The following is a 24,156-nucleotide window of genomic DNA, read 5'->3' as shown; positions in this document are numbered from 1 at the left end:
TTTGAAATAAAAATGAAACAAAAATATTTAGCTTATAAATCAGGGCACTTATCAAATATAAAATTTTAATTTAAAAAAAAATACACTTACGATAAATATTAATGATATTTTTACGCTTATTTCTATGAATTAATAAAATAAAACTTAAATTCAGCTTAAATTTAATTTTTATTTACATTTACAAATAATTTTTTCTCATTCAAAAATTTAGAATTCAATACAATTTTAAATTAAGAAGTAATCTTATTTATTTATTTTGTTGTATTCAATTGCAACACAATAATTGCATTGTTTTTTTTTTTTAATTTATTGAAATGTGCATAAAAACGCGCATGCCAATATTACAATTAATATAAATAGTTAGAAATAAAGAATATAATAATAAAGTTTATTATTTAAAGAGATAACATACAAAACAATGATTACTATAATCTATATATATTTTTTTTGCACAAAATTTTTTCCAACTTAAATGCATAAAAAAAAAACTTAATTGTTTACAAGAAAAAAAGATGGAAAAAATATTTAAATAATAAAGCGAACATTATTTCGCGCGTTTTCAAACATTTTCACACCTAATATTACTATTTGTTTTTTTTTTTTATTTTTATTCAGAATTAACATTCATTTGGTTTATTTTGGCATACAAAATAATTTTATTTACATTTTTATAAACTTAGTTAATTATTACAGTTATTATAATGAAACTTGTAATGCTATTATATTTAATTGATATTAATTAAGTAATAATTAATTATGTATATTAACTATTTTTACATAATTAATACACAAGAGGCATTTTTCTTTTATTTTATTTTTTTTATTATTTTTTTTTTATTTTTATCATTTTTAAAAATTTTTAAATAATACACGTTGCTGTTAATAATGAGGATTGAAAAAGAGCGTTTTGTTATATTTTTCTTATTAATTTTTTTCTTTTTCCTTTTAATATTTACAGTGTAAAAAAAATAAGAAAAATGAATTTTAATTATTTAATAAATAGTTTTTTTTTGTTCTTATACATATATACGTAAAAATTCACACAGTAACAATTATTCTCTCAGTTGTACATTTTTTACATAAAACTTGCTTTCATTATTTATTTAATTATTATTTGTATGTACTCAAATTATACTTGAGATAATTCTTTTATATTAATATAAAAAAGTTTATTAATTAATGAATTATTTAATAAGATATAGAAATTGAAAAAAAAAAGAGAAAAAAAAAATTAATTTATTTGTTCTAATAAAAAACTTAAATTCGAAGCCTCAACTTTTTATTTCGCTTACCTGAGTAACAGTTATCAATTTTATATTTTTTTATAACAAACTGATTAAGGACATGAGTCTTTACATTATTAATTATACTCTAATTAACTATATCATAAATAAATATTTATTTTGAAAAGTTAATTAATAAATATCTTGACTGTTAACAAATTTTAAGGCAATTAAACTTATTAAGTATAATAATTAATTTTTTTTTTAATTAATTTTTTACTTAGAGTTTAAATCAAGTCATTTTTTCTTTTTTTTCTTTTATTATTACAAATAATAATAACCGCGAATTCTAGTTTATCGGAGATAATATATTTTAGTTTTTAAGTGAATAATTGAAATTATAATTATTAAATTTTTAATTAATTCAATAATTATTATTTAATTGTTAATAGCAATAAATTTTTTTTCCAACATTTTACTATTACTATTATTCTTATTTTTTTTTTTTTTTATAACTAAATTACATCGAACGCAATTTTTTATTATAAGACTAATAGTTATTATTTTTTTTGTTTATTATTTTTGTAATTTTTTTATTTTCGTAAATCTCAAAAAGAGAAATTTAGTTGAATGTAATCTATAATTTTATAATAACAAACTTAATCAATTGATTAAATTAATAATTTTTCACCTAATAATTTATTTTTAATTAATTCACACTATCACTCAGTCAATCACTCTCTCATGATAACCGTTTTAAATTTCCTTACAATTTATAAGGTATTATAAAATATAGTCAACTTTGAAATTTAAAAACAAAGTTATTTTTTTTAAATCAATTATTTAAATAAATTAATTTAACTTTTATTTATTTACGTCTTAATATTACGTTGGATGTGATTGCTGTGACTGTGACAATTTACTTGAACTCTTGTGTTCTCGAGACGAATGTTTATCCTGTAACATTAAGAATTAAAGAAATGTTTTTTTTTTTTTCTAACGGGAAAAATTTAATGAGTGGAAATGCTGCTAACAATTCGTAGTTTTTTAAATGTTAGAATAAATAAATAAAATTCAAGTAAAAAAAAATTAAAAAATGCGTATTTAGATAAGATTCAGTATGCGCTTTTTTTTAAATTTCATTATTTTAATTAATTTATTTATTTAAAATTTTTAAATTGTCTCATATTTGCTACATTCACACTCATAAAAAATAAAAAGTTTCAATTAATATTTTTTTTTTTCAGAATGATGCAATTAATAAGGATTTAATAATTAGTAAATAAATATGATTAATAATGATGAATGATGTTTAAATATAATATTAATCATGCACATGCAATATAAAACCATGCAATCAATAAATAATTAAAATTTTTTTTTCCCTGTTACCGTCACCAAATTAACAGAAGAATTTACAAAATGATAATTTTTTAAAAAACTATTGTTATAATTAATGTTGTAATTAAAAATAAAAAAATAATTGTTAGTAAATTAAATGTTACAAAATGAATAATTATGTAATGATCAATGAAATTGTAAATAAAATAAAAAAAATAACGACAAAATAAATACTAAGGTAAATATTAATTTCAATTTATAATTTTTATTTAAGAAAATTATTATTATTATTTTTATTTACGTTATTAAAAATAATATTCTTATTTATTATTAATTAAAACGTGTCACACATCAAGTATTTTGATTTTATTTTTTTTAAATTGATTGGAAAAAAAAAAAATTTAGTTAATAAAAATGTCATGATAATTATATCGGATACTATCAATGAGTAAAGACACGTTTTAATTAATTCCAATACATATACAAAAAATACAATTTAACCGTTTTAATTAACGTTAAACAATTTTTGATTTAATAATTTTAATAATTCATTAAATATCGTTTTTCATAATTCAAAAAACAAATAAATTTCTCACTCGCTCTTCCACACTAACTCTCACGCTATTTAAATAATTATATTAATAATAATATTTATTATATTTATATTTTTCGGTAAGTGTAATTATTATAATAATAATTAAGTTGACTAAAAAAATACTTTTATAAAAATTAGCTAGATAATATTGTCGATTATTTTCCAATAATTATTATGAATATTTAAACTGCAAATTAATTGAATTTTTTTACGCATAAATTCACCTTAGCAATTATTTTGTCTTTTATATTTGATTTTTTTTTTTTTTTTTTTGTCTACACAAAATATTTATAAGATTATTTTTTAAAAAATAATTTTATTTGTATCGAATGTCGTTTGATTTTATAGTTTTTTTTTTCTTATTCATATAAATCTTAACAGTACTTGAGCCATTGAAAGAAAAATAAAAAACATAACAAATTTTAAAGATAAATATAATAGAGAATCTCTAATACAAATAAAAGAAAAAAAAACATTTATGAAAATTTCTATCAACAACTACATACTTATATAATAATATGTATTAAGAAATAAAAAAAAAGTGCCGGCAAGACTTGGCGGTAATTTACAATAGATACTATAAGAAACAATGTACATAAATATAATATAGTATAAATCTATCGGCTTGCAAATTGATATAAAATAATAAGTGTTTTTTAAACGCCATTAACTGTGGATGGGATCGAACCCGAGCCCTTTGGCACAAAAGAGTCTCGATCAAGAGCGACTGCGCTACTTACGAACATGATTGTGAAACAAAGATTTATGCTAATGTACAATCGATGGCAAAAAATTATAAATTTACTAGAAACTTTATTTGCTTTATATATATATTCTTTATCAAATACTTGTATATATATTTTTTCTTATTTGAAAATTATTTTTACTTTAAAGCAAAAGTCTAGTGTATATTTTGTACACTTTAATCTGATATTAATAAAATTAAAAAAAATAATACTAATAAAATAAATTTTAAATCAATAACAGCAACTACTTTATAAACAATTTAAAAATAATAGTTTAATTTATAAATAGTATATCTATTTTGATATGAAATAAATCGATTTATTGTGAGAAATAACGCAAATAAAAGTGAATCAATGAAACTACCGAATTCTAATAATAAAAAAAAATCTATAAATTTTGTAATAAAAAAACTTTAAATCATAAAATAAAAATCTATTCTGATAGAGGTGGTGGTGGGGGAGGAGGTGAAATATCTGGCGGAGGTGGTGGGGGAGGAAAAGATCCCGGAGGTGGTTCATTAGGAAGTGGAGGTAAAGCTGGTAAGTTTCCTAATTCAACATTACCGAACTGTTGGTGTCGTTGCTGTGGTTGTTGAGTCGTTTGATTTTCCATTGGGAAAATTTTATTACTGTTACCCGTATTATTACTGAAATTATTATTGACTCCCGTATTAACTAAATTTGGTGGTGGAACCGAGGTATCAATAGTCCCACTCTCGGTAACAATAACATTTGAAATATTAGGCTGTTGCGGGTATAAATTAAATTGCTGCGAGTATTGATAATATAAATTTGGATCGCAATAGTATTGTTGATTATTAAAAATCGGTGGTGGAGGATAATTAGTAAAAAAATACGGGTTATCTTGTTGTAGCTGCTGTTGCTGATGCGGTTGCTGTTGTTGTTGATTACTGCTATTATTACTACTACTATTATTATTACTACTACTACGACTACTATTTTGTATTTTAAAATTATTTAACTTAAAATTTTTATCAAAATTATCATGCTCAATACTTTGTTTACTATAAAAAAAATTATCACGCTGTAAATTCGGCTGTAAAAGACTAGAAGGCGGAATACGGGTATTTAATTGTCTAGGAAGAATTCCTCTGCCGCCTCCACGTACCTTATTATTACTGCTTGTATTATAATGACGTCCATTTTGCCTCTCATTCGGTGCTCGCTGTTGTTGTTGTTGTTGTTGTTGTTGTTGCTGCTGCTGCTGCAATTGATGGTGTAATTGCTGTTGCTGATTCAACTGTCCAACCAATTGATTAGCAGGATTAACACTACTAGTGTATTGAAATTTTTTCGATGGAGGTTGTGAAGCACTGTCTATTTCTCTTTCACGTTTACGATTGTTATCAATATTATAACAATCTTGATTAGCAGAGCTTGTAGCATTGGTGCGAATTTTAATTTTTAATGGAGCTTGTACATCACGTGAAACCGGTGTAATTGTTGATGATGACGATGATGATGATGATGATGATGCTTCTGGATTTTTAAGTCTTTCTTTAGGAATTTTAATTTTTAATCTAGCATTTTGTGGACTCTTTTTTTTATTATCATTGTTAATTGTCGTTGTGTCCATAAGATTTAATTTATCTTTAGGAATCGTTATTTTAATTGGTGCTGTCATAACGTTATTATCCTCATGTTTATTACTATCACGTTTATCATTATTGACAGCATCTTTTCGTTCTTTACCATCTTTGTCTTTTTCTTTATCTTTATCACGATGCTTATCCTTATCTTTATGTTTATGTTTGTGTTTATCTTTACTTTTTTCCTTGTCTTTATCTTTATGTTTGTGCTTCTCCTTCTTCTTTTTCTTCTCACTTTTATGATGATTATCAACTTTTTTATTTGTCAACAATCCTGTTCCAGATGAAGAATCTGTTGTTACTGTTGTTGATGATGATGTTGTTACTGCTGCTGTTGATGGAATTTGAGTAGCATTAGTTATTGGCACTTCAGAAACAATTATCGGGGCTACAGAAAACGCACTTATATCAACAGTTGATACAAATGACTCATCATTGTGTAAATCGGAAAAGTTTGTTGCTGCTAATGACTTATTTAATTCTGATGAGGATGTTGTTGTCGTTGTTGTTGATCCAGTTGTGACTATTGTTGTGACTAATTCCTGACTTTGACTTAAATCATTAGAGCTTTGTGAATAAATACCTAAATCAGAACTTGCTATACTTTGCAATAATGACGGCATTGGTGCTAGTGGTTCTTGTAGTAATGCACTGATACCTTGTGCTGATTTCATCGGACTTAAATCATTTTCAATTTTAATTGATGGTTTAATATCCATTTCTAAACCATTATTAAATAAACATGAATGCAAATCAGTATCAAATGGTTTTAATAACTCGGGTAATTTTAAATGATCAGACATCAAATTTGTTGTTGCTGTTGATGACTGAGTTGAACTCAACAAATCTGGTAATCGTAATGGTTTAGTATCTAAATTTATATTATCTTCAGACTTAATTTTTTTCCCTAATTCTTGTTGCTGTTGTTGATGGTGATGATGATGATGGTGATGGCGCTGTTCAGAGTCATTGCGTTTTGTATTCAAATGTTGATTTGGTAAATCAGGTGACATCGAAAATAATGAATGAGTATTTATATCCGGTAATACGTCTTGATTTAATTCGTGTTTGATAAATTTATTTGAAACTGGTGGTGTTTTTTGTTTTGTTGAAAATTTATTACGTTGATTTAACGCCGGTATATCTTGTGGAGGTGTAATTTTATCTGGACTAAATAATGATTTATGTTTAATTAAAGGTACTTGAGAGTTTAGTTCATCATGTTTACGTTTATCATCACCAACAATAGGTAAATTTAAATTTAATTGATTTGTTGTTGATGTTGTTGTTGTTGATGCTCCTGCAGATGTTGTTGTTGCTGCTGTTGTTATTGCTGTTGCTGCAGTACCATTTTTATCTTTATTAAATATTTGTGCCATGTGAGAATGTTGTTGTTGCTGTAATAATTGCTGTTGTTGTTGTTGTAACATTTGTTGTTGTTGTTGTTGTTGTTGCTGCTGCTGCTGTATTTGTGATGATGATTTATTGACAATTTGTTTTGATAAATCATGAGGATATATGCTTCTATTTGAATTATTATGTACTAGTTTATTATCTTGACTATATTTATTTGGATGATGTGATTGTTTCAACATACTAGCAATATATTCTTCTTTTTGTATTTCGGCACGTGGTTTGGGTATTGGCAATGGTTTTTCAATAAGTTTTCTAACTTCTTCACTGCGTTGTTCCAATGAATCTGGTAATTTACGTGATAGTCTATCATTCGAACGCATGTGTTCTGGATATTTAGGTGGAGGTAATGAAGAAGTAGAAGAAGAAGAAGAAGAAGGCGGAGGAGGAGGATTTGGATATTGTGAATTTTTTTGTTCATCTTTACGATGATCAATTATTTTATGTCGTGGATCGTAAGCACGTTTATCATGTTGTACTTGACGATTAGTATTGTTGTGGTTATTATTGCTACTATTAATTTTATCAATTGAATGTTGATTTATTTCCGATGTTGGAGGTATCATCATATCATTTGTTGAATCATTTGCTGTTGAATTTAAATCTTTAGACGTTGTATGACCACTTGTGGCAGTAAGTTGTTGATGATGTGAATAATTTGGTGCTTGTGGATAATCTCTAGGTATTCGTTGTCGTGATCCATCACGTGATAAATCACGAGTAGCTGAAGACGAATTTGAATGCCTTTGAGATGACGATTGTAACTTAAAATCTGGCCGATTATGATGATGATGATGGTGATTATGGTGAATATTAGCTTTTGGATTAGCTAGTGCTAAATGTTTTGCTGACATTGATGTTCCTGAAGTCGCTCCAGATAAAGATGTCGTCGATAATGATGATGATGTTGTAACATTTGATAATGGTGCTGATAAGGACGGCTGTTTATGATGATGACTATGATGGTGTTGTTGTTTTGAATCTTGTGACAAAGTACCACCACTGTTAGATGCTAATTTTTCACGTTCTAAACGTTCACGTTCTTTTTTATCACGATATTCACGATAATCAGTTGGTGGCCGTTGTACATTAGACGAAGAAGACGAAGACGACGAATGTGCTGCTGCCGACGCTGATGCTGCTGTCGACAATGATGATGGTTTTTTCTTTTCTTCATCAGTTGGATATGGACGTGCCGATTGAAATGAGGGACCACCATCGTCTACAGCTTGTACTTTACGTGGTTCAGCGTCAAATGGCGAATTTGGCAAACTTGGATGATGCATACTAGGACTCTGTCTCTCAGATATACTCATTATTTTTTTCTTTAAACGAGACGGGCATTTATCAAAAATATGAAGAAATTCTGCCGTCAATTGAGCTAGTAATTCTGACGTCACACTCCGATCTACATACCAAAACCAACTTTTTCCTTCATTACTTTGGGGGATCTATGAAAGAAAGATAAAAAAAAAAAAAAAAAAAAAAAAAAAAATTATTTTAGAAAAAAAAAAAAAAAGAAAAAAAAACTTTCATTGAAAATTGATTTTTTTTTCTTAAAAATAAATTCTTACCTCCCAATTTGACCATTTACATGCTAAATGAATACAGAAACAAGCCACTACAGTTGGTTTGTATTGCAGACACATTGTTGTCAGGTGTAAGCTATTGGAATAAAAAAAATACACTTTTTAAGTTTAAATACGTTTCTAAACTTTTTTAATCAATTTTTTAAATGTAGGATAAGTAACGTTAATCTAAGATTCATTGTTCAATCGCTTCGATTCCTTTTTTATTTTTTTTAAAAACTCAAATTTACCTTAAGATCAAAAATCCTTGGACTACTCAAATTATTTTTTCATTAAAAAAAATTTTTTTTACTCATTTATTTTTTCTGAAGGAAGGCCTAAACAATTTGATTTTTTTTTTTCTGACTTCTCTGTTATTCAACTCTTATTTTAAATTCTTACTATCAGACTATAACCGAAACTTTTATTGATATTATTAATAAAAAAAAACATTAATCAAGATATTGCTTTAGAATAATTTCGAAAGTATTGATATAATTGAAATTTGGAATAGTTGTAAAAAAAAATTTTAATAAAATGAAGCGGTTCAAGTCTGTTAAAAATTGAAGAGTTAAAGAAGAGTAAAGAAGAAATTTTTGATTTATATATATATATATATGTGGTTTGTTTTTATCCACCTGTTTGACGCCATGAAGTACGAAGTCTGTGCTAAGTCCTTGCTCGCTGTAAATAAAAATATTAAATAATTATAAAATTTTATTTTTATCAATATTTTTAATCCGTTTAAAATGTTTGTTTCTTAACAAAAACCATGTGTTAAACAAATTAAAAGTTATTTCATTTTTCAGTAATTTTAGAAATTACCTTTAACTAAATGACAACATCTAACAACGTGAGTATGTGGGTGATCAATAGCGACATCAAATCCTAATGTTTGTAATAAAACATTCTCATTAAATACTAAATCGTGTGCTTCGCTTTGATATGCCTGCAATAAAAAAGAAATTTTTTTAAATTAAAATTATTTATTACATAACAATATTAATTTATAAATACAATTAAAACATAAAATGAAAATTGGAAAGACGTCCATGGACATTGAAAAATGAATATAAGTTAATTTTACAAAATAGATTAATTAATTTTACGCTATGGTGAAAAAATAATAAATAAAAAAGTTAAAAATTTACCTCAGATCTAACATCAAGAGGACTATTATCTCTATGTAAACACATATGTGCAACTTTAATAACATGTTCCAATTTTCTTGGTTGTTCTTCAACTTTGGCTGCTAAAAAAAGTGCAGCCGATGCAATTGAATTTCTATGAAATTGCGATAATGAGTGAAATACGTAGAATCTGTGCATATAAACGATTGCTGTATTTATGCACAATTGCGTACTGTAGATAAAATAAAATTAATAATATTATATAGTTAAGGAATTTATAAATTAAATATCTTAAATAATAATAAATTTTATAAAATAATTTTTTTTTTTTATCCCTCATTTTAAATTGTTGGTACACCTGTCAAAACTATAGCAAACATAAATGCTGTACATGACCCGATTACGACTCAAAAATAATGTTTATTAAATGCTTTTAAATATTTATAATCATTATAATAATTATTATTTTATTAATTTGAATAATAATAATTATATTTAAATGGTATTTTTTGTTTTAAATGGCAGTAAATGTTAATAATATGAATATGAATATGCGGATGCTACGCGTGACCTCAGTTACGTGTCGCAATGCTGTTTATTATCAATTTTTCTTTAAATTAAATGAAAATAATTATTTAAATAAATAGCATATAAATATTCATAATAAATAAATAAAATCAAATAATTGAAATGAAAAAATGGTGTTGAAAATGTGATGAAAGAGTGTGAGGGGGTAAAGAGTGAAAAGAGTTAAAGCAGTAGCAGTAACAGCAGCAGCAATAAAAATAATAATTTAATAAGTAGTGAGTAAGATAAATAAGTATTTTTAAATTGTTTAATAATTAAAGACAAGAAAAGGATACACGACAAGCCGTTGGCCCATGTCCTGGATGAAATTTGCAGCTTGTTGTCTATAACTTAATTCTTTATCTGCATCTATACCACATTTTCGACTTGGTGTATTTGCTAATTGTTCTTTTGTAAAGTACCATTTTTCGTCAGCCGCCATTTATATATATACACAATTATTTTTTAACTAACTAACACATATACTCAAATTCCATAATACATTTTTATTATTATAATATTATTATAAAACTGTAGTATATCTAAACAAGCACTTATGCACCATCACTTCACTTCACGTAGCTACTGAATAAGAAAGAGAACGAAGAGAGGGAGTGAGAACAGCGGAAATATCGTCATGACCCCTGGTGATTTTATTTTTAAATATATTTTCGTACTTTCGAACAACCATAACTACCTTCATGTTATGTCCTCAACAGCCTCAGGTGCCTCCACCTGTTAATTAATTAGTAAACTTGAGATATATAAGAAGCGCGCATTTAAATTCTATTTGAAATTATATATTAATTTCTTACAACACTTATTGCGTCTTAACAATATGAAGTAAATAAATTAAATCACAAATCGTCGTGGCACATACTCATTAAATTATATATTTTTATTATAAGAAAGTTAAATAAATAGATGGATAAACTTTATTTTATATTTAGAGAAACATAAATACAGTTTGAGTGGTCTTGGAACGTTTTCTGTCACCTGATACTTAAAACCTAAACAAAACACACGCATAAAAATCATGAATAGGCCCTTGTTCTAAAGTTAGCAGTAAATATGATTATAAACAAATACATACTCTATCAATAAGTAAGAAAAGAAAATATATAATAAATAAATCTTATTTATAAATGAAAACCATATCACAGGAACTTAACTATTATTGTTAATATATATATTTTTATATTAAATAAAGAGTGATTCATATAATAAATGAATTAATAGAAATATTGAAATATAGCATTAGAATAATTATAATGATGTTTCACGATAAATGATAATGTCAATTGTAACGAATAACTAAATATAGAATAATTATAGAACACACCTCTGATAGTCTAGAATATTTAACCGAATGATTGTATCCAAGTACGGGAAAATAGAATATAAATAATATAAGTAATAAGAAGATATAGAATGGATAAAGTAAAGAACGTAAATGTATAAGCTTAAATCTCAAATTCGTATTAGTAGAAAGTATAAATGTATAAGTATAATATTTAGTAAAGAACATAGATATATAAGTATTTATACATATAAGCATGAGTGTGAACATGAGAGTAGTGGGGAGAAGTTGGAGAGTGGATAAAAGTTATTTTATCAATTACATCTATCCTTAATCATAGTTTAATTATTTCATTAAATAACAATCATAATCATCATCATCGTAGTAAACAATAAATTTATCCACTGTTTTCAAATTCAAAATTTGGTCCCGCGTGACAACGAACTGCCCACTGTCCAGGAGGTGGCGTCAGCTCCGATCCTAGTAACCTCCCAGGACATAACATTCATGTATCTAGTATTTTTTTTTTTTTTTTTTTTCCACTGTCGATAATAATTCTCACTCTTTTTCTCTTTTCTCATCTGAATTTTACTGAAATTTATATTTTTCTTTTTGTCATAAGTATTAAAATTGTTATTTTTTTTTTTTTTAAATTAATAAAAAAAATATAACACAAATTTATATTAATAAAATACATATTTTTTATTATTTTGATAAATTTTTCGTAAACGGAAATGACATCCTACGGCTGACTACAAAGACGTCGCCATTAGTTTTTTCATAAATATATATAACATGTATATTTATTATTTTCTCTAATATGTTTTTTGTGATAAAGTAAAATATTTAATTGTGTGTTAAATAAGTTGATAAAAAGTGTTAATATTTTTAAGTTATTGTGTTATATTGGTAAATTATTTTACAATTACTAATAATTATTATTTAAGTAATATTAATAATAATAATAATAATGTCAATTTTTTTTTTTTTTTCAGGAATGTTTCGAGTTCCTAAAACAATGCCAACGATAACAACAACGTCAATTGTCTCATCATCATTGTCATCATCGTCATCCTCATCATCATCGTCGTCGTCGTCTTCGTCATCGTCGTCTTCAGCATCATCCTCATCGTTATTATTATCTTCATCAAATTTAGTAAACAATAAAATAAATAAAGGAACAAAAGTATGTTGTTACGGGTCTTATGATTGTACACAGCCGTGCTTAGATAATTATAATTATTGTCTGAGGCACATATTGGAAGATCCAAATGCACCGTATAAACAGTGTGCATTTATTTACAATACCAATGGACGTAAGTGTTGTAATCCAGCAGTTAAACTAGATCATAAAGATACTGCTTATTGTAATGAACATACCAGAAGAGCGCAATTAGCTAGAATAAAATCAACTGCAAAACATGCATATCCGCAAACACCCGAAGGATTGATACTTAATCTACAGCATTATTCTAAACCAAGTTTATTAAATTCAAATGGAAATGGACCACAAGTTATCGAAACCCAAAAATTATTAGATCCTTTTAGTAAGTCTCGATTTTTTATTTTTTATTCATACAGTTTTCTAATGAATCGTTTTTTTCAGCTGATATTGATGCTATAAAAGTAAATTCAAGTGGCTGTGATATTTTAGACTACGCTAGTTCATCTGACAGTGATGTTGAACCAACTGTTCCAAGCGAAGCTTTGCGAGGTACATATTTAGATGACAGTGACAATGAAAGTTTTCACAGTCCACAAGATGATCCATTAAAGTAATTATTGTTATTAAATATCATTTTTTTTAAATTAATAGATTAGCTAGTTTGCTTCAGCTAAGCATTTGCCAGTATGTAGAATTAATTTTTTTTTTTTTGTGTAATTGTAGCTGCTTTTAAAGCAAAACAAATTATGAGAACACAAAATGTCTATTGATTAAATTTTAGTATTAATTTTTTAAGGTATGCGGGTGTATTTGCTGCTGAGGAGGTCATTTATATAGCAAGAGAAAAATTAATTAGATTACAAGCACTTTATATTGATCAATTCAAAAGATTACAATATACTTTACGAGAAAAAAGACGTAAATATTTACAGGCATTGAAAAAAGAAAAAGAAACTTTGTGTAAGTATTAATTTTTTAATTTTTATAATTATTATTATTAAATACATTTCTTATATAAATAAATACAGGTAGTATACATGATCAAGGAAAAGAAACAGCTAAAGAAAAAAAAATTTATGAAAAATTAAAGGCATTGAATCGCTATCATCGTAGAAGTGGCGTCGAAGCTATTTTATATAAAAAATCATTAGACAGACGCACTAAGTCCAGCGAAGGGTTATCACAAAAACCACCAAATATTCCAAAATGTATTTTTACTGAAGGAGGTGTCAAGTGTGGAGAAAGAACACTGCCTTCTGCAAAACATTGCAGAAAACATATTCTCAAGGTTTGTTAAAATGTCCGGCTTTGTCTAAATTTTTCTCACAATTTAATAGAAATTTTAAATTAATTGAACCATGAATCTGAAACTATATGCAAATCTCTCTTACAAAATCAAAATTTCTTTTTTAAGGATCAAAATCAAGTATTATTCAAAGCTTGTGGTGCGATACGAGCAGATATTGAATGTCATGAACCAGTCCCAGTAATTTTTGATTCAAATTGTGTATTTCATATGGATTTACCATCGACATGTAAAATAGAACCAATGAAATTCAAGCAAGAGGTGCCTAAACAATTATTGTTATCTGGAATACCATCATCGATGGACGTAGATATTCTTGGTGAAGATAATGGTGAAATAGATCCTGATGATGATGTTGCAGGATTGATGCGTGAAATGAATGATTCAGCGTCATCCACTAGTAAAAAACTTGATGGAACCTACAATGAAAGTATAAATAGTGAAGCGAGTACCGATACTGCACCGCAAAGTGATAAAGATGATATAATGTCTATTTAATAATTATTTTAACTTAATCATTACTTGTATACATTTACTTTGTATTGATAACAATTATTACTACTATTCAATTTTTTGTTTTTTAAATAAAAAATAAATTAATTCTGTTGAGTACAAAGCAAAGTAAATTATATTGTAACTTAAATGGATAACCTTAAAACGAATAAATTGACGAATTTTAATTTCATGAATAATTTGTTTATCTGTATCATCAGAAATCTCGATGTTTGGGATCTGAATCATCGAGATCTGTGTATTAGACACCTGTTCAAATTTTTAAAGTACTCGCGCTCAAAACACGTGTGCACGCACGAAATTTTTTTTTTTTTTTTTTTTTTTTTTTTTTTTCAAAGCAAGTGACCTCTGCTGGTAAAAATAAACGACAATTGGCAATTTGGAGTCGAGTTTAGTCCCTTCTCCCAGGGGCCGTTCACTCTGACCTCCCACCATGCCCAATTTTGTCACCTCCATGAACTTGGCACCGAAAATTGATTTTTTTAAATTTTGATATAAAAAAATCGTTTATTCGTCATTCGTTCTTAAATGTTTGTTAAATAACTTTATTTGTTCTAATATTATTTATTTTTAAAAAATTAAAAATTGAAATTTTCTCATGTTTTCTCATGTATATTAAATATATTTATACATATGTATATACGGGCCGTAGTCCCGTGTCTGCAACCTGTCTCGTAGCGTGACTGCAATCTGTCTCCATCTCCAATCTGTCACGTAGCGTGTCTCGAATCTGTCTCGTAACGTGACTGCAAAATAATTTACGAGACAGGTACCTAGTTAAAAATACTGATTTAAAAGAATTGAGATGCAGTCACTCCTTGGAAACTGTATATCTATATATACAAACAAAAGAATTGAAATTATTAAAAAGAATTCGAATTTCATCATTTTTAATTCTTTTCAATCAATATTTTTAAACAAGGGTTGCAGTCACTACGAGACAGGTTGCAGACACAGGACTGCGGCCCGTATATACGTGTGTATAAATATATTTAATATACATATGTATATATATATTTCAAATAATTCATTAATTATATATTCTTGGTTCTTTTATTTATATTGGTGTGTTCGGACTCGCAATTCAGGGTACTTTGACGCTTTTTTCGCACACGATATTTTCATTAATTTCTAATAATTAATGATCGATTTGAAATACTAAGATTTGTTTCACTTAAATTTCACTTTAATCAATACACTGATAATTAATACATTTTTTTTTTAATTGGTAATTCACTTTTTTTCTACTAATTAAATTTAATTGTGAATTTAAATTTTCCCGGGTATATTGCAAGCGCTCCAGTGCGTCGAGCAGAGAATCCGAACAAACCATATGTAATGGACATCCGCCACCGTGTGAGATGAACTAGCGCATGCGCCTGATAATAAAAAATATAGGTGTAATAAATAAATTAAGAATAAAATTAAATAAAAATATAAAACCAATAGAACAAACAATTGTATTGATCGAACAAATAATAAAAAAAATTAAGCTATTAAATGAAAAAAAAAACAATCGAATTCGAGACTAAAAGCGGCAACATGAGAAAATTTCAATTTTTAATTTTTTAAAATTAAATAATATTAGAACAAATAAAGTTATTTAACAAACATTTAAGAACAAATGACGAACAAACGATTTGTTTACATCAAAATTAAAAAAAATCAATTTTCGGTGCCAAGTTCATGGAGGTAATTTTGTCATTCCGTTGACCGAAAGTAAACAACGTGACAAAATAAAAAGTTTCAACAAACGAGTTTCGTTGTAGTGGTAGCAGTGCATCTAATAATAATAATAGTTAAAAGTGAGAACTCTGGTGGGAATATTATTCCTGCAAGAAAAATTTATGTTGAAATTTTGAAAAATCGTAATTGATACTAAAAAAATGTATGACACGTCTTATAAAATTCTATTTATTGTTTGGAATGTCTTAATTTCTTATATTGATACCCAGATTTCGGGTTATAGTTGCAAACACTAATTTTTAAAGTTTATTTTTTTCTGTGGAACAATTTTGTTTTTACAACTTCTTGTTATATTTTTTTTTATTTGAATGTAGGTCATAGCAATTGTTAACATAATTTAGTATTATAGTTCACTTTTTAATGTACTAATCTTTGTAGAAAATTTATACTTATTTTTTTAAAATTAATAATATAATAAAATTATATTACTTATAATTGAAAATACTAATTTTTTATATGTTACATTTGGTTAAAAAATAAAGTGTCTTTAAATAAAATTGACTCAACCAATGTTATTTCATTAATGTCGCAAGAAACTTAAAATTTATTAACATTTATTAATTTATTCATATTTTTGTTTCAACTTTTTAAATACCTTTAATTATTGTATTGAAAAAAATAAATTAAATATCTTACAGTTTCATTTTGATAAAAATCAATTACAATGAAAACAAAAAAAAACCATTCATATCGTTCATTTAAACGCAGTCAGTATAAGATATCTGATATTAAACAAATATTAAACCAATTATATGTTTTTCTTTATGTTACTAATTAATAATTCATTTTTGATTAATAATGTTTTTTATTTTTGTTTAATTTTTTTCTCTATTCAAAAGTTTGCCGCTATTATCTTTCAAATTCTTTAGTTGAAAGGTAGCGCCACTAGTACCTCGTCATTGCTGATGTTACTGCTATATTAAAACGAAATTACTATAAAACCTAGTGTTATGTCCTGGGAGGTTACTAGGATCGGAGCTGACGCCACCTCCTGGACAGTGGGCAGTTCGTTGTCACGCGGGACCAAATTTTGAATTTGAAAACAGTGGATAAATTTATTGTTTACTACGATGATGATGATTATGATTGTTATTTAATGAAATAATTAAACTATGATTAAGGATAGATGTAATTGATAAAATAACTTTTATCCACTCTCCAACTTCTCCCCACTACTCTCATGTTCACACTCATGCTTATATGTATAAATACTTATATATCTATGTTCTTTACTAAATATTATACTTATACATTTATACTTTCTACTAATACGAATTTGAGATATAAGCTTATACATTTACGTTCTTTACTTTATCCATTCTATATCTTCTTATTACTTATATTATTTATATTCTATTTTCCCGTACTTGGATACAATCATTCGGTTAAATATTCTAGACTATCAGAGGTGTGTTCTATAATTATTCTATATTTAGTTATTCGTTACAATTGACATTATCATTTATCGTGAAACATCATTATAATTATTCTAATGCTATATTTCAATATTTCTATTAATTCATTTATTATATGAATCACTCTTTATTTAATATAAAAATATATATATTAACAATAATAGTTAAGTTCCTGTGATATGGTTTTCATTTATAAATAAGATTTATTTATTATATATTTTCTTTTCTTACTTATTGATAGAGTATGTATTTGTTTATAATCATATTTACTGCTAACTTTAGAACAAGGGCCTATTCATGATTTTTATGCGTGTGTTTTGTTTAGGTTTTAAGTATCAGGTGACAGAAAACGTTCCAAGACCACTCAAACTGTATTTATGTTTCTCTAAATATAAAATAAAGTTTATCCATCTATTTATTTAACTTTCTTATAATAAAAATATATAATTTAATGAGTATGTGCCACGACGATTTATCATTTAAATTATTGACTCAATATTGTTAAGACGCAATAAGTGTTGTAAGAAATTAATATATAATTTCAAATAGAATTTAAATGCGCGCTTCTTATATATCTCAAGTTTACTAATTAATTAACAGGTGGAGGCACCTGAGGCTGTTGAGGACATAACACTAGAAACTATAGATTTTATGACTTGAAGTTGGTACTGATGTGGTCGACAGACTGACAAAATTCGCTCCCATCTAAAAGCATTGAGTGAACGGTTCCTGCCTTCTCTAACCTCATGTATAATTATTGTATAATATATCGATGAAAAACAGAGTACCCTTTAATTATTTACTTAAGTAAATGATATAAAAAAAATTCAAATATGTTTAAATATTTGATAATAAATAAATTTTAAAAATTTAGATGAAATTTTTTAAAATTTAGTGCTTATTGATAACTATTTATATTAAAAGTGATAATTCAGCTATGGATCTTCTATACACGGTTAACCGCAAAACATCATCAAAATCATTTTTCAGCGATGACAGGTATGAATAGGTTATTTTATTTCATATATTATAATATTAATAAACAATTATTGTTTCTATCATCAGTCTTCTGGATGGTAATTGTTTGTGTACAATTTCAAGTCGGAATATCGCAGCTTTTACAACAACTGTATTATTTGATGATATCAATGGAAAAACGTGGGGCTCTCATATCTATGTCTGTGATATCAACATGCCTACTCATGCTCACAAGTAATAAATAAATATATATTTATATATATAGTTTCTGTTAGTAGTGACTTGTTACGAGCTTTTTAAAATGTTATTATATTTTTTATTAGAGTTACTTCATTCCGGCTGAATCCTATAACAGCTATTGAATGGGACTTGTCTGGTGATAAATTGGTGATAGCAGATCGTGGTGGCAATGTACAATTATGGATGTTTAGAGATTATATATTAAATGATTTAGTTTTAATTGGGTCTGCCTCATTTCCTGGCGAACATATTCTCGGTGCTGTTTGGTTCCATAATGGAAAAAAGGTTCCATTTTATTCTATTTAATTTAATAATAATAATAATAATAATTGTAATTAAAATAAATCATGTATATTTTTTCATTAATAGACAGCACTGGCGACTGAAAAAAAAGATAGTATTCATTACAACGAAAAATTTAACAATGTTCCATTTGCACCTTCGGTACGTCAATTTGGGGGTAAAGCTGCAGAAGGTGTTTTGGTAGTATCGAGTACAGGGATGGTTGCATCAGTTATGATAACAAAAGACTTACAAAATCCAGTTTGCAATGCGACTGAAAGTTTAGGAAATATTCGTCAAAGAATTAAAAAAGTTGATATATGTTATGGTAAAAATGGACATTTTTTAATAGCCGTAACAAGCGGAATGACAAGTTATCCGATAAGATGTTACCGTGTATTAGTACGTAAAAATGATGATAAATGCAGTATAACATCACAAGCATTGCCAAGTTTTTTTTTACAAGATGGTACATTAAAAGATGACTGTAGAGATATAACTCATTTAAAATTTGTTGTACGTGAAGACGCTGATTCTCTAGTTGTTGCATCAAGCGGTGAAACAGAATCATTTGTTGATGTATGGGAATTACGTGAAAAATCACAGCCTGTACACAAATCATTTCAACCGAAAAATTTAGAATCATTTAAAACAGTTGTTTGGCAACATCAGTCTCAGAATCGTTGTCCATCACCTGTGATAGCTATTGCAACAACAAAAGTATCTATTGTAACAACACCACCACCACCAAGTCCTGTAATAATAGCACTGGCTGACTCGACAATACATTATTTAACTCGTGATTGTTTGAAACAAGTTGGATTATCGTCTTTAAATATGACATCATCAGCTTGTTGGCGTCAAGATGATCAACAGCAGCAGCAACAACAACAACAGCAACCAAGCGCTAAACATTTTAAGACATCAGTAACAATATCACATATTGATATGTCTTGGTTGGGTTTCGTATTACTTGCATGTGATACTCAGGGCAATTTATATGTTTACAGATTAATGCCTGATGGTGGTACGACAATAACACTGAGTTATGCATGTACGATGTTGGAGTATTGTCTAGTTACCGGTACAGATTGGTTGGATTTATTATTTTGTTTACGATCATCAATGATTGAGACACTGTGTGAAAGATTCGATGCTTCATTTAATCGTCAATCTCAACCCACTCAACAATATCACTACATATTATTTTTATGCATCAAAACATCATTGTACAGAATGTTAGTTACCGGACAAAATAGAGCCGCTGATTTATCATCATTATTGATGATTCACAGCATCGCTACTGCATTCAAATCATTATTGAGGCCTTCCGATTTAACGTCACTTAATGAGAAAGGACCAGTTGAATGTTTGTCAGCTGTTATAAATGAAACGACTATTGATATCGATAAAGTTTTATGTATATTAGATCCAAAAAAAGAATTTACTGTTGAGCCTAGTACTCTACAATCATTGAGACAATTGATACAGTGGGTAGCTGATTTAACTTTAAATTTACTTGCAAGACTTCCCGAGCAGCGAATGCAAATGAAACCCGGAGGAGTAAGTTTTATATACTAATTTATTTATTATAATGATAATAATTATAAATTTTTTTCAGTATGAACTTTTGAAAGACTATAAAGCTTTAAATACTGTCAGAGAACTGTTGGTACTGATAAGAATTTGGGGATTACTGAGACCATCATGTTTGCCTGTATTTTTTCGTAGTGCTGACAATCTTGATGTCTTGGGATTATTATTTCGTTTATTATCGAAACTTGTACAGTCCAGTGGAGATACTTCTCAGCGAATAGACGACGGTCTTATTGGTAAGTTTTAATTATTTTAAAAATATATATTTTTTATCAATTGCTAGTCGCGGTTTGGCGGAAATATTTGATAACTAAACCACTTCCGTTTATTTTATCGTCTTAGCTTAGTATTTTTATTTAAATAATTCATTTTAAATTCACTTTTATTACTGCAGTTGTTTGAGTACCGGTTAGAAAATAAAATATAATGAAAAATAATGAAAAAAATGTTAAATCGCCAATTAAACAATCGATTAATAAACAAAAGTATTGTGAAGATATTCTAATTGATAAGGGAACGAATAAGTGTGACAATAAATTCAAAGTGCCATTGCCTATTTTTTCATTATTTGTTTGTGGAGTTTTTTTTTGTTACTGGATTATTATTTGTCCATTAATTTGGGCATTTATCCATCACAAATTTAAGAATGATAATAAATATTTAAATTATGTCTACTGGATTATTGCTTTTTTTATTTGGATCATAATTATTAGTGTGATAATTATAATTAGAAAATATAAAAACAATAATAATAAAAAACGTGAGATTCATAACGTGGACAGAAAATTTGAAGCTAATGATGAATATTCTCCAATTGTTTTGAGAAATAAAAATATAAATTTACAAACTTTAGAAAATAGTGGTGATAATGATGATGATGATAGAGGTGATCGTATTTCACGAGAATTAGATAGAAATTCAATAAAAGAATATTTAAAAATCGTAACTATCGAAACACCGTCGCCGCAAGATGAAAATAATGATGATAAAAAATTTAATTTACCATCATCATCAACACAATCAATGTCACCGAGAGAATTATTTTTTCATGATTTATATCGTAATGTCAGTGAAGAAAAAAATAAAAATCCCAATACGCGGCCTGTTACTGTAGCCGATTATCAATCGCAAAAAACATTTAAACAAAAACTCTCCCCCAGTAAACAATTTTTATCATTATCATTAAATAAATTATCGAAATCTGAAAATGAAATTTATAAAATTGTTGAAGAACAAGCAGATAATAATAATGACAATAGTGATAAGCAATCAGAATTTTTTATTGCAAATGTTGCTGTTGAGAAAAATGAAAAATCTGAAGTTTTTATAAAAATTAATACTGAAGATGATAAAAAAATTAATTCACATAATTAGTAAATATAAATTAAATGAATTATATTAGTGTACTATTAAATTTTAATATTTAAAAATAATTTTCAGACGATTGTTGTTTACTGCCAAACCAAATAATGATACCGCAATTGCATCAGGCGAATGGTATAACAGCAATAGCATCGCCTGTATTGTTTTATCAAAGCCTTCCATTGCAACTTGAATTCAATACCGAGCCTGAGCACTTGTTGTTTGTACCAGAATTAAATCAAATTGAGGGATGCATGCACAGTGGCCAAAGTGTTGATATTATTCGTCATGTTTATTTGGGTAAACAACCGCTAGTCGTTAAACAATGTACAAGGTAAGTTTTATATCTATAGTATTCCAAGTACGATATTAATAAATTTATTAAATTGTTTTTATTGTAGATGCGGTGGAAAGGCTCAGGTACAAAATATGACTCGTACAGCAGCAATAAGAGCTTGGGATCTACGTTGGGCTCGTTCTTGTCGTTGTGGTGGAATATGGAGGATACATAAAATATCATCATAATAATTTATTTATTTTATTATTTATGATTATTTTATAAATCAATATCAATTAAAAATACATAAATATGAAAAAATTAAATTGGTTCTTAAGTTGATAATCGAATGGAAACACAAATTTAAAATTAATGAATTTACTCAATATTGTAAATAATAAACGTATTTTTAATTTTTTTAATTTTTTATGACAATCAATGGCTTTCTCCTTTTTTACCAGCGACGCGTTTAAAGTCACCCATGTTTGTTGTGAGAATTGGCGAACCGTAAATAGCTAAGTGATCTATTTGCGTTGTTTCACATCCTCCTTGATTATCTTTTACGAATATTTGTAGATTTAGAACATTTTGAAATTTAACGTAACGTAATGCCACTGGATTTCCTTCCTCAATATCCTTGGGCGTCAGTCTACAATACCAACAATAATTATTTTTATTTATATTACCAAGTAAATTAATTAATATTTAAAACTCACGTTAAGTCTTGAACACTAGTATTGGAATCGGCCATATCAAAATCAATGGTTCTCGGCTGGTTGATGAAAAGTTTCAAATTCTTGGGACCTTTGTCAGCCGGTGCTTTTATTTTCAACGAATGAATTTTAACAGCTTGTCTAAATGTTATTGAAATAATTAATTGTTCATCGCAATCACTTTCGAGATAACCAGAACCTTCAGCAGTCAAGCCATGTTGTAAATTATGATCATCTGATTCATTTAAACATTCACACTGGCTCTTAATAATATAAGTTGACAAATCCATCTGAAAAATTTATAAATACTATTATTAATAATAATTAAAATGTTATTTTATGTTAGAGGAATAACAAATTAAGACATTAGATAAAAATGTTATATATTTATTTTAATAATTATAATTATAATTATTATTTTTGAAAAAATACAATAACAAAGCTAAGATAACCATGCCAATAATATTGTAATATAAATTATCTTTATTCCGTACATGTCCAGCAACAGGACCCTCAGCATCATCATCACCACCGGCACCACCGCTTCCGTAGTGCTCTATTATTTTAGCTTCAAGTGCACTTGGATTAGCACCCTGACACATGTCTATTTTACTCCGATTACGGTAAAATATAAATGTTGGCATAGAACTGACATTTTGACTGGCTGCTGTTTCAGCGCATTTATCAACATCGACTTTCAAAAATACAGCATTTGGATATTTTGTCGACAGTTGCTGAAATACTGGAGCGATTCTTTGACATGGTCCGCACCTAAATTTTAATTTACTCAATTAATTGTCATCTATTTATATTATTTTAAATAAATTACGAGGTTATGCTTACCAAGTTGCAGTAAAATCTACAATCACAAGTTTTATTCCAGCATTTGCTAATTCTGCTTGAAAATCTCTATCATGATTTAGTGCACGTACCATACCCATTTTTATTATTATTTAAATTAAGCAATAGCTTTATTATTAGTGTTTAATTATATTAAACTATAATTCATTAAATAAAAGTTATCGTGATGTGATGTGCTGGTTGGATGACTGGCACTTTCATGGAGAAGG

At 27.0% G+C, this 24,156-nt stretch overlaps 4 protein-coding genes across 6 annotated transcripts; 2 read left to right on the top strand and 2 right to left on the bottom strand.

Annotated features, from left to right (window-relative positions):
- Window positions 1-1,717: 1,717 nt before the first annotated feature.
- On the bottom strand, window positions 1,718-10,766 carry LOC103578509 (cyclin-T). 2 transcript variants are annotated; one of them, XM_014439792.2, is made up of 7 exons: window positions 10,490-10,766; window positions 9,648-9,858; window positions 9,322-9,445; window positions 9,135-9,180; window positions 8,503-8,593; window positions 5,035-8,379; window positions 1,718-2,180 (listed from the first exon to the last, which is right to left on the bottom strand). In XM_014439792.2, exons 1-7 carry the CDS (start codon window positions 10,633-10,635, stop codon window positions 2,109-2,111), a joined length of 4,035 nt encoding a protein of 1,344 aa, XP_014295278.1. In that variant the 5' UTR covers window positions 10,636-10,766; the 3' UTR covers window positions 1,718-2,108. The 2 variants fall into 2 exon arrangements, with proteins under 2 accessions (XP_014295278.1, XP_053599059.1); XM_053743084.1 differs by lacking the exon at window positions 1,718-2,180 and having other exon boundaries at window positions 3,497-8,379.
- Window positions 10,767-12,030: 1,264 nt separating this feature from the next.
- Window positions 12,031-14,644, top strand: LOC103578510 (KAT8 regulatory NSL complex subunit 2). Of its 2 annotated transcripts, none has more exons than XM_008559638.2 (6): window positions 12,031-12,402; window positions 12,489-13,040; window positions 13,100-13,268; window positions 13,455-13,618; window positions 13,687-13,946; window positions 14,073-14,644. In XM_008559638.2, exons 2-6 carry the CDS (start codon window positions 12,491-12,493, stop codon window positions 14,460-14,462), a joined length of 1,533 nt encoding a protein of 510 aa, XP_008557860.1. In that variant the 5' UTR covers window positions 12,031-12,402; window positions 12,489-12,490; the 3' UTR covers window positions 14,463-14,644. The 2 variants fall into 2 exon arrangements, with proteins under 2 accessions (XP_008557860.1, XP_053598950.1); XM_053742975.1 differs by having other exon boundaries at window positions 13,440-13,618.
- A 3,705-nt stretch (window positions 14,645-18,349) lies between these two features.
- On the top strand, window positions 18,350-22,793 carry LOC103578512 (mediator of RNA polymerase II transcription subunit 16). Its single transcript, XM_008559641.3, has 7 exons — window positions 18,350-18,637; window positions 18,704-18,850; window positions 18,940-19,141; window positions 19,226-20,701; window positions 20,760-20,970; window positions 22,175-22,430; window positions 22,498-22,793. Exons 1-7 carry the CDS (start codon window positions 18,576-18,578, stop codon window positions 22,619-22,621), a joined length of 2,478 nt encoding a protein of 825 aa, XP_008557863.1. The 5' UTR covers window positions 18,350-18,575; the 3' UTR covers window positions 22,622-22,793.
- LOC103578511 (thioredoxin-like protein 1) lies at window positions 22,619-24,142 on the bottom strand. The gene is made up of 4 exons (XM_008559640.3): window positions 23,930-24,142; window positions 23,581-23,857; window positions 23,090-23,376; window positions 22,619-23,022 (listed from the first exon to the last, which is right to left on the bottom strand). Exons 1-4 carry the CDS (start codon window positions 24,025-24,027, stop codon window positions 22,809-22,811), a joined length of 876 nt encoding a protein of 291 aa, XP_008557862.1. The 5' UTR covers window positions 24,028-24,142; the 3' UTR covers window positions 22,619-22,808.
- Window positions 24,143-24,156: the final 14 nt, after the last annotated feature.

The sequence above is a fragment of the Microplitis demolitor genome, chromosome 2 (genome assembly GCF_026212275.2).
Source record: "Microplitis demolitor isolate Queensland-Clemson2020A chromosome 2, iyMicDemo2.1a, whole genome shotgun sequence".
NCBI classification, from domain to species: Eukaryota; Metazoa; Arthropoda; class Insecta; order Hymenoptera; family Braconidae; genus Microplitis; species Microplitis demolitor.
The sequence above is the reverse complement of the archived record's forward strand: the minus strand, read 5'-3'. Positions and strand labels throughout refer to the sequence as shown.